The 11,671-nt window shown below is 40.4% G+C and overlaps 1 protein-coding gene across 2 annotated transcripts in view; it reads left to right on the forward strand.

Annotated features, from left to right (window-relative positions):
• Window positions 1–9,520, forward strand: part of adam19a (ADAM metallopeptidase domain 19a) — an 85,086-nt gene extending 75,566 nt beyond the window's left edge. The window contains exons 15-23 of one of the 2 annotated variants that reach the window (XM_066681095.1): window positions 494–602; window positions 892–1,096; window positions 2,197–2,274; window positions 3,717–3,825; window positions 4,283–4,424; window positions 5,431–5,530; window positions 6,237–6,479; window positions 7,286–7,467; window positions 9,029–9,520. In XM_066681095.1, the coding sequence (XP_066537192.1) occupies window positions 494–602; window positions 892–1,096; window positions 2,197–2,274; window positions 3,717–3,825; window positions 4,283–4,424; window positions 5,431–5,530; window positions 6,237–6,479; window positions 7,286–7,467; window positions 9,029–9,083 (1,223 nt within the window). In that variant the 3' untranslated portion in view covers window positions 9,084–9,520. The remainder of the gene's footprint in view (window positions 1–493; window positions 603–891; window positions 1,097–2,196; window positions 2,275–3,716; window positions 3,826–4,282; window positions 4,425–5,430; window positions 5,531–6,236; window positions 6,480–7,285; window positions 7,468–9,028) is intronic. The other variant, XM_066681096.1, reaches the window with a different exon arrangement.
• The last annotated feature ends 2,151 nt before the right edge of the window (window positions 9,521–11,671 follow it).

Genomic DNA, 11,671 nt, shown 5'->3' on the forward strand with positions numbered 1-11,671 from the left:
AAGCATTTGTAAAGCTATGATGCACGTTTACATCATATATGCGTTTGTAGAGAGATTAAAAAAGTAATAAAGGACATCCTTTAAGCCATTTTTGGACTTCATTAAAGGTATGCATGGATAGAGAGTTTCTGAGTGCAGTTAAATTGATTTTATATTGCAACACTAGGGAAATGCACCAGAGTTTTTCAAACTAATCTCAGTCTGCTGTGTTTGTAGCATATGGTCAATTACCACAAACAATACATTCAGCTCATTTCCCTGTTCATGGTAAAAGAGCTCTGAAAATGTATTGACTCAGAGAAAATTAATTGACTTTAAACAGACTTATAAACGGAGGCAGATGTCCTTATTATTAAAACATGACTATATTATTGTTACATACACCCCAGATGCAATGCATAGACTCTGAGCTGAAAGGTACTGTATTATTTTAAGGAAGTGGACATAATTCTTTAATTAAGACTGAAAAAGTGTTTAATTGTGATTTGTCCAGGTGCTCGGCCGGCACATGATGCCTGTTTCCAGGATGTGAATGCAGCAGGAAATGCTTTTGGAAACTGTGGCAAGGATGAACGTGGCAACTACATGAAATGTAATAAAAGGTGAGGGGAATAATTGCATGAAAGACGTCCAAAAAATGAGGAGAAGAGAAAATATTCTTGCTAATGTTCCATTCATTTGGAACTAATCATTCCTTATTTTTAGGAAGATAATGGAGAATTCCTCTGTAAAATTGTCTTCATTGTGATATTTGGCAAGTCAATGTCAGTGACATAGAATTATCTCCTGCAGTTTGGCTGTTCATTGTGCTCACTCTTAAAGTGGCTAAATTAAGAGGAATTTGAAATTTGCTTGCGTAAATACACAACTCACTTTAACTCTTTTACTCAGTGATGCCAAGTGTGGGAAGATTCAGTGTCACAGCGCTGCCAAGAAGCCAAAGGGCACCAACGCTGTGTCCATTGACACCACCATTCGCACGGACGGCATAGAAGTTAAGTGCCGAGGCACGTACGTGTACAGCACTCAGGACGGTCAGGGAGACCTGCCAGATCCTGGCCTCGTCATGACAGGAACCAAGTGTGGAGAGGGCAAGGCAAGTACAGTGAAGGGACAGTTAAACCAAGCCTTTTTAAACTCTCCTAAACATGTTACTTTTTACTGATACTTGAAGAGCAATGCATGCTGTGATACAAATGGATGACTGCAGCATGCCCAACACACTTTGTGATGGTATACTGCACATTTAAGTTGAAAAACATTTTTTTGCTGCTTAACTCACAAAGAAGGCTAATAAAATACAACATTTCACAAAAATATTATAACAGTAATGAAATATTGTCTCATGTTACCTACTTATTCATCAAATACATAAACCCACCCTTGAAGATACATATTTTGCTTCTTTTGAACCATGAGATGCAATGTGCCTTGCATTTAAAAACCATCATCTTAACACCCACTAATGCTGCATTTACATTATGACTGAACATTGCAATCCGGACATTCATCCCCACCAGTGATAAAAACATCAAAGCACAGCGGAACATCAGTAGTCTGGTATTTCAGTTATTTTCCTTCTGCCTCTACATGTAATACATTTTTTGACTACTTGGATGCAGACCAGCTCATAGCTGAAGTTAAAGAATACCTGGACATGTGAAAAAACACTCGAATATCTAAAAATACAACATTGCCGATACTGACAAACATTAGTTTGTGTTAAAATAAGGTTTGGATGGTTCTTCTGGCAGCCCATGGAATATCCAAATCTGGTTTTTCATCCAGACTGGAACTACGTACTAATAGTATAATTGCCAAGACAACAATTTACATAGTTGTTTGTTTCCATTAGTTGTGCACCATCATTGTTTAATTCAGTTCTGCAGGTGAGACATGGAACAAAGTTGTTTGTTTTTTTGCATATGGATCGGGGCTGATTTGCACCTGTAACTGCAGCAAAAGACTTCATGCATCTGGCCCTCAGTGACTTTGCTCTCACTAATCAGTGGAATTAGAATAACTGCTGGACATGCTTGCTCATATACTGCAAGCATCTACAAATAAAAGTTAGCTCATCATGATTATGAAAGATAACTGAACGTTACTAATGTGCAGCCTAGACCTTATACAACATAAGAGAATATTAATCAGCCTTCCTTGTTTTCCTTTTTTTTTTTTACCCACTCACTCTAGGTATGTAAAGATCGCAAGTGCCAGAACGCCTCTTTCACTGAGCTGAAGGCTTGTATTGCTAGCTGCAATGGTCATGGGGTAAGATCTCACATTAAAGAGTTCTGATCTTGGATATTGTTTCAAAATAAAGATTTTTTATAAATGGTCTCTTCTTTTATAATAGCTGTTTAAAGTAAATGAAACTTAACTCCCCAACATTAAGGGCATAAACTTTAGTATTCTCTCTCTCTCTCTCTATAAGCTCTTCTTAACCCTGACTGAATCAGGCCAAATTTCACACCTCTAAATCCTTTAATACCCCCCCTGGGTCGCTCTGATTTCTGCCCCTGCTGGCAGCCCTAAACGCAAACATTTTCTTACATCAGCCAAGCTATTGCTAAGTTGATTTGTGTGTGTTTTTGGTCAAACGGTCCTAAACAGCCTTCCAGCAGCATAAACACTCAACTCTGTCTTCCTTAATCCTTTTGCCTTTTCTCTTTTTCTCTCTTTTCTTTCTTTTCTCTCATTATTTATTTCTCGCTTGTTTACTCTGTTGGGTTTCGAAAGGGCAGCCAAACAAGAATGGGCTTTGAGGGTGGATTAGTGACTCGAAAAAGCCTTTTTTTATTATTCATTTGCATTATCATTTGATTCTTATTGATCCTGTGGCTTAGGAGCGGGTGTGGATTGTGAGCAAAGTATGAAGCATTATTGCAATACCGCAGGCTTCTGCTTTTCTCTGTGTAGGCCTCTGGATTTGACTTATATTAGGCATGAAATGAATATGAAATATTTGATTTAGGGAGAACAGAAATGGAGTGTAAGTATCAAAAATGACAATGGCAATAATAAAATAGCAATATAATTAGATAGATGATTAGACGATTGCAGCTATTTGTCATTATTATGTTTACAGAAAGCATGTTTGTCAGTATTCAGTAGGCAATTGGAATGGATAAAGAAATGGATTGGTCCCATTTTACCCACATAATTCTGATTTGGTCAATCAGCTTAGGACATGCTTTTGATACCCAAATTTGGTTTCTGAAATTCAGCATTGAAGCTAAAAGCTAACAAACTCTACAATTTACTCCTCAGATCGCATCCACTTATAAATAAACCTTAGATTGGGACACAGTATAACTAAGATTAAATAATAATTATATAAATAATGTCTGTGAGCGTCTTCAGTGAAGAAATAGACGCAGTTCGAATGGGTTAAGAGAGGAATTTTGGTGATGTATTGATAAAAAAAAGGGTAAAATTTTAACTTGTAGCTCCACTTAATAGCTTTTTGTGTATATTACTACATTCACTAAACTATATTTAAAAATGAATTAAACATAAACTATTCTCATTTCTCAAAAATTCTGCAAAAGACAAGAACGTCCCACTGAATAGATAATTTTGTGTTGGACTGTTGCAGCTAAACACAGCGAAATGCGCACAAAAACAGAAGGAAGATGAAAGTCATTCTCAGATCAGACTGAAGGTGATTTCTATTTGTCCTCCCTCACTGTAATATGCTGGTTTGTATGCAGGTGTGCAACAGTAACCACAATTGCCACTGTAACCGTGGCTGGGCACCGCCCTATTGTGACAAGCCTGGACTGGGCGGTAGTGTGGACAGTGGACCGATTCAGTATGACAGTGAGTTTCACCTACACTCCTTCAACTATCTTCCACTTCTGGTCTCTTTCTTTCCTTGCCACTGAAAGATTTATATCACCATGATTTTATCTCTTATTCACTTGCTATCCAGTCTTCCATTGCTCTCTCTCTCTCTCTCTCTCTCTCTCTCTCTCTCTCTCTCTCTCTCTCTCTCTCTCACCTTTTATCAGAATGTCACCTTCACCATTAATCTTCCTCATTCAGGTTTTTTCATTTTTATGCCCAGCCCAAGGTGATGTTGGCTTTGCCTTTTTTGCTGTATTTCAAACTCAAGTCTCAGATGATAAACATCCCTGCAATTTATAATACTGTATTTCACACATCTGTGCAGTGATTGCCTGTGGACTGCTATTTTGAAATTCTGAGGGTCACACTCCTAAGTAAAAGTAGTATTTATGTTTTGTGAAAAGTCTTCATATTTGCTGTGTGCACTCAGGTCAGGTGGGGCTGGTGGCTGGGCTGCTCTTTGCTTTTCTGGTACTGCTGCCTACAGTTCTCATCGCATTTTACTGCATCAAGATCAAAACCTCCTATTACCACAAGTGGCTGTCGCAGAGAGAGAAGAACAAGGCTAACAGGTATTACAGCAAGTAACTAACAACGTGGCTCTGTAGGAAGATGCAGGAACTAAGCCATTTTGATCAGGAATATGACAGATAATTGTAATAAACAAACAAATAAATAAACATTATTTGCCACAGGTTTTATCTTATTTCACAGCTGAAAACGACAGGTATTGAGATACAGGTGCAGGATACATGTAAAATAAACTGGACAAAAATATATCAACATTTAAATTTACACACAACCTGCAATCTGAGGAGCAGGTTCAAATATTTACGGAAATATATTATAAATGTAAAAGAAAATAATCATTTTTGTCATTTCAGTTTGATTCATTGTTATTGGTGACAGGGCCTTAAAGAAATTCTTTATATTCTTCTGTGTTTTTATAATAACTCAAACAACCTAACTGATTGATAATACAATTTCAGTGTATGCTTCAGTCTTCCTCCTTCAGATCTACTGCAGGTCCATAGGCATGAAATGTTCCAGCTATGTTTCATCACACCACAGAAAAGAATCCCAGATCTTCTGTGGCTTAATTTTATTGGTTTTGATCATGTTGGAACTGTGCTACTGGGTCAGTAGAGATGCATGGAAGCCTTTGGTGTTTAGTTTGCACCTTTCTGTGCAAACTGAACCTCACCGCCTGCTGCCACCAAACCTTGCGGGAAGCATTTTGCAGTTACTTTCTGAGGTTTCTGACCACCTGCCTCCTCAGGAATATGTTGGCAGCAGGTGATAACTTCCTATTTTGCTTTTGCTGCTGTTGTGGATGGTAGAAGGTAGTTCAGAGTTTCAAGGACTACATCCTCTGTTTGATGGAAGGTATTCGTGTCACTGGCTTTCACAGACCACTGAGAGTTTAATTTATGTTTGGAAAAAGTCAGGTGAAAAAAATAATGCATTCAAAATGCACCAACATTTCTCAATAGAGTACTATGAAATGTCCTTCAGAAGACCCTTTCCTGTCACATAACTGTGTGTGTGTGTATGTGTGTGTGTGGCGTCTTACCTTAGTAGACATGAGAGCTCCTTAGAAAAGGGGAAGAATGGACACCTAAATCCAGCGTTCCATCTGAAAGTGGTGGGACCCTCCAACAAAAGCAGCAATCTCAAGGTACAGAGCTGTAACACCAGACAGCATAGCGCAGCTTAACATCACTCATATGGTATTCAAATATTTCATCCTGTAACCACAACCATCTGCTGGCCAGCTTAGTATTACCTTGGTGTACTGTTTGAAGAAATAGTTTTGTGAAAGATCACATTGATATATTATTCATTCATTGTCGGAAACCGCTTATCAAATCAGGGTTGCCGTGGGTCCGGAGCCTACCCGAAATCATTGGGAGCAAGGCAAGAAGGGCGACACACACTTACACATTCACACCTACAGACATTTTTGAGTCACCAATCCACCTACCAACGTGTGTTTTTGGACTGTGGGAGAAAACCGGAGCACCCGGAGGAAACCCACGCGGACACGGGGAGAACACACCAACTCCTCACAGACAGTCACCCGGAGCGGGAATCAAACCCACAACCTCCAGGTCCCTGGAGCTGTGTGACTATGACACTACCTGCTGCGCCACCGTGCCGCCCTTTATATATTATGACATTATTATTTTATTGTTTTTAATCTTACCCCAAATATAGTTAATCTGTTTGGACGTTTGGAGTCTTTGAAGTAAAACATTGTGGATAAAGGGAAGAATGTAACAACTTTGACATTTTGCCAGACTATTCATTTGAGCTGTAAATATTGTAAGATCTCTTAATAAAACATTGAAATATTGATTATTCTGTGTTTTTCTTGTTTATAGCTACCTCATACCAGTAAGGAGGTTCTCCCACTTCGTCCAAGCCTCTCTTCTAATGGCACTCAGCCGGTCAATATCGTTCGCCCCCTTCGCCCTGCCCCCTCTCCACACCTCCAAGATGTCAAAGTGCCTCGACCTCCCCCTCCCATCAGCAAACCTCTGGTAGCAGCCAAGACCAGCCACACAGCTCCCAAACTCAGTCCACCTAAGAAGCCCCTGCCCCTCAACCCAACACGCAGCCCAGTGGTAAGGCCACAGTTCAGAAAGTCCATTCTTTCACTTGTTCAGGCAGGTTTATCAAGAGGACTTTCAAAAAGCCCCAGGGGCTAGTTTTCTACCAGTGTCTTAGAGAGTTTGTACTGTTAGAAGATTCAGCATCAGTCCTGGACCTGGACTGTATTATTGCACCTGTTTTAACACCTTCTGTTCACCTGCTTAAGGTCCACTTAACTCAGGTGTGATATGGTTTTTTCATGGTTGTGCAATTAATTCAGATGCCAATAAACGTGGGCGATCACAGGGGCAAAAATGTAACAATTTTATTTGCCCTCTTCAATTTTTACAGAATACATTCACAAAATGTTCCACATGCACACACTCAGTCATTTGCAATTGTTTCTGATGCATGTGATGCTAGCTTCTCCAAAAGCAGCTTCAACTCAATTATGCACATCCAAGCTTCATGTGGAAGCACTCAAGAGTTTCCACTACTGAATAAGTGAGTGAGATTCTCCTCACTATTTCCACATTTTGAAAATGAAAAGTAGCACGCCCAGTGTCACCACTTGCCCATTTTGTGAGGAGCAGTAGATGTTTTTGGCACATGGAAGGTATTCTGCCTCTTGTTTTATTTATGGGGAAAACATGGAAATTTTTTGCATCCAATATGTATAATTTAGATGCATGTAATACTATGTATTTTCACTCTGATTTATTTATTTGTGATGCATGTTCATGCAGGCCAGTGAGGAGGTCAAAATACATGTTATTAGAGGAACTGTGTGACATTTGTATGCAATGATTTGCACTTTTGTTCCTCCTTATCATCCTAGGTGGCATCAGAGCTCCATCCAAAACCTTCCCCCACACCCCCTCAGAGGCCTCTCCCTGTGAGCCCAACTCGAGGAACACAAGCCAAACCCTCCAGTGGGGGGCTGTTGGTGATGATGCCCCCTGCTGTGGGCCTCAAGGCCACGGGCAAGGTGACCGCCATCCCCCCTCTCAAAGCACTCAGGTGAGAAAGCCCCACAGCACTACTCTGAATGGATATGTGTTTCAGTGTTTGAGTAATGAATCTGACATTTACCATATGCCGACGTCACGCAAGCATAAAAGTCCTTCGGCTGAGTCCTAAACACACTAGACATATAATCAGATAATGCATACAACGTATCTCCTACAAGTCTCCTGTACTTAACCTAGATGGAGGACTCGACAAATACAATACTGTGTCCTTCTTCTATCATTCGTCAAGGGCCGTCGAAGTGGACAGAGACCTTTCACAACATGGCCCTAAAATAACACTGAACAGGCATAAATGACCTCACGGCCACTGATCCGTCCAGTGCTTTTTAAAAGGAGGCAGCATTTGAACCTTTTACTACAATCTCCACATCAGCTTCTTTCTGTGCGTTATCATCGGACACACCAGCTTCCAGTCTGAAAAGAAAAGACACAACACCTCATTTCTAGCCTCATATCAACCAATCTCTAACCTTCCACACTCACATCCACAAAGCCCTCAGAGATCAGAGTCACCATGGCAAATAGAGCTTAAGCTTCGCGATAAGATGCTTTTACATCCCTCTGTGGATATCCGAGGCTGAGTAGAAGCCGCCCTTTTATGCAGATGAAGGAGCAGGTCTCCCTATCTGCATCCAAATCTTAGGCATTGGAAAAGAAATAGCAAAGCTACGGAGGTGGCACTTCCACCAACATTGTGCAATGAAATATGGATTACACCAACAAGCTGCAGCGGCAGGCGGCTGCTGATGCCACCATGACTCCAAAGAATCAGACACGCATTGTGAGAGCTGGATCGTATTTCGATAAGCTCAGTGGGGTGTCCGTCTTATGTTTGGCATTTTGTGTGTGTGGCGATGGGTGTGTGACTACACACAATAGGCAATTATTATTTCTCTTCTCTGTACATGGGCATAAACAAGATTGGAATGGAACAGAAGGGCTTAGCTGAGTTTAGATTGTGTCATGGTCAGCAGTGGAAGGATGCAAAATAATGAGATCCCTCACCTGTGTATTTTGAAGCTAAAGGTCAACAGAAAATCTGAAGGAAGAAGGATGCACTAATTTTAAACTGTTGCCAAAGAAAATGAAGAGGGTATGTTGCTTCCAACAGCTGCCAGATAATGATGATGAAGGACCAGGACTGTCGGATAAAACCACACCTGTGTTAACAATGTTGTTGTAACCAAAACATGTTTGTGAAAGGTAGCAATTATGTATAAAAAGACTTGTGCTAAATATGATGAGCTTAATTGCAAGAGACAGGAATTTATTTGTGTAGGTTTTAAGCGATATGTAGGAAGCTTAATTATACATGTAATCTGTTATTGTAATTATTTTTCCCATTTTTGGTCTTTGTAAATAAATATACTTGTTTGTCACTGAGCCTTTTATATCTTCCTACATATCTTGTATATGTGTTGTGATGTCCAGTCCTACTGCAGTAACACTGCAATTTTCCTCGGGATCAATAAAGTTCTATGTGTCTACACTATCTATACCTAATGAAGGTACTTTTCTGCAACCAACGTTTTCACTTTTTTCTCTTACAGACCTGTTCCAGGACCCAAACCAAACACAGTCTCACAGTCACCTTTTCGAAAATGACCTTTGTAGTATTAACTGTAAAATACAGCAACCAGCCTTTTTTTGCACTATATAAAGGCCTTTGTTTGGAGACCGAACCTGGTACTAGATGGGAAGAGCAGGGGAAAACGAGTACGGTGCTAAGGCCGTAAATACCCAGGCCTCACTTATTTAAGCCAGAGTACAATCCAGCCCAGCATAAGAGGAGACGCGGTTTTGCATGGATGAAAATGCAGACTTAGACAAGATGCTTCTGGTGGGCCATCACATTGCCAAAACCTTGACTTCTGTTGTTTTGTTTTATTCTTTATTTACTTTTGAGATTCTTGTTCAGATTGTGGATTGTTATGCCATTGTCTTGTTTACATGTTTTGAATTAACTGTATATCATCTGCCAAAGATGTTGTTTGTTGATTTATTTTTTTGCTGTAAGAATTTCTTGCATTTGTTATATAAAATGTCCCATTACAAGTTTTTACAAAAAAAATGCTGTGGGGTTTTTTTTCTTTGATATTTTGTACATTTTGAATATTTTGTACGTCAAAGTCCAGTTATATTTCTTACGCTGAGACACTTCTACTTTTTATCCATAACCAGAACATATCTGTGAATGAATTGGATCTCCAGCTTTATTTACAATTAATGTTGACTGAAAAAACATCATCTGTGTTCTATAAAAAATGCTTAAAGGTGTAGTAATCAAATTCAAAAATTGCACAGTTACCAATTATACATTATTCTATTATTTTGTAAGATTAGAGAAATGCATCAAAGTGGTTGTCCATTGTGAATGATCATATGGGAGCAGACAGAGGTCAGGTTGAAATTTGCCATTTCCTGAAGTATCAGTAGGAGATGATGAACCAATACCACATGGCAGTGATGAGTCTTTCAGGCCACGTGTTTGTAGTAAAAACACTGGACGGACGGGCATGCTGTGTCAGAGAGAACCATAGCCTTCACACAAAGGCAGGAGACCTGGAGCTGTCCAGTTTCAGAGAAGGCAGACAGAGTGATAATAAAGGCCAATGCACATGGGGAGCACTAGAAGGAGCTGGATGTTGCGCAAACTCACTCTAGCCAGGTTTTCCTCACCATAATGGATTCCGGTGAATGGAAAATGAAATCTCTACAAGCCTCCATCTCTTCTCTCTGGAGAGTAATGTATTTGGAGAGCGTGAGGCTTCAGAGTGGTCCGGCGGGGGAGCTAGATTTATTGACGCAGACGTTTTCCAAGCCATTACCAAGACGCCCCAACAGCCCCGAGGCAGGACCCACTGCGTTGGTGATGTGATCTAAATGAAATATGGGCTGTTTGCCAAAATGCGGGATACTAATCTTAAGGTCCAGTTTTCAAGTGCAATACAAGAATGGATGTGTGATACCAGAATCTTTTCATAAAAGGAGTGTGGAGAGCCAAAGCCTGGACGCTTGCCAGACACAGCCGTAAGGCCACTTAGAAGGAAACAATAACTCAGAAGTGCAGAAGACTTTGACCTCCTCACAGAAAATAGCTCCAGTTTAGTGAATTTCTTTTATCCAGGTGTATGTGCTGTGGAAGACAAAAATCATGATTTTCAGATGTAAAGCACTCCCTGGTACTTGCTTGCAACCAACTCACTCAGTTTTACCAAAATTCACAATGGGCACAACATTGTGCTTTGCATCGGTGACACTGTTAAACCACTAAGAAGCAGCATAACTGTTGGCATATACATTTTGAAAATTAGTATTAGAGATATACTACTAGGGTCTAGCTAGGGTCCTTAAGACACCAGGCCTCGTAAGAACACAGGTTTTTGCCTCATTTTATAAGGTGATAGTTGTTTCACAATAAAGGATGGCGAGGCTAAGGTCTGGATTAACCCTTAGCTCCAGTGCAAAAATAAAAAAGTTAAATTTGGCTTCTCAGATCTAAAGACTAAGCTTTTAGCCACAGAAAATAATTTGAAACCCAAGATTTACCAGGATCACTTTTAGCCAATACAATACAAAACACTGTATGATACAAGTGATTTTACCAGAATGTCAAAAATTAGGAATTACGACAGTTATAGTAACCATCAGTGACAGGAGCACACTTGCAATGGGAGCATGGGAAATGTCTGTGACAGTGAAACTGCTTGAAAAGCAATTTGGTGTAAGACCAAGAGAAGATTCAGGAGTTATATTGGTGTGTGCTCAGTTGAGGGGTATGGTGGAGACAAGAAGGCAGGCGCATTTGAAGAGACAAGTCATGTTTAATATGTACCAGGGGGAATACATATCTTCTTCTTCTTTTGGCTGCTCCCTCCTGTCAGGGGTCGCCACAGCGGATCAGCTGCGATCCACACCATCGATCTGGCACATAGTTTTTACACCAGATGCCCTTACTGACGCTACTCTCCCTATTTATCTGGGCTTTGGGATCAACACTACAACGTGATGCATTCCAGTTACGAGGTACACACACTCACACCTATGGACACTTTTGAGACCTGGAATCACTGGGCGCAGCGTGGGAACACACCCTGGAGGGGGTGCCAGTTCTTCACAGGGCGACACACATTCACTCACACCTATGGACACTTTTGAGTCACCAATCCACCTACCAACGTGTGTTTTTGGAC

Source organism: Hoplias malabaricus, chromosome 9 (assembly GCF_029633855.1).
Source record: "Hoplias malabaricus isolate fHopMal1 chromosome 9, fHopMal1.hap1, whole genome shotgun sequence".
In the NCBI taxonomy this organism is placed as follows: Eukaryota; Metazoa; Chordata; class Actinopteri; order Characiformes; family Erythrinidae; genus Hoplias; species Hoplias malabaricus.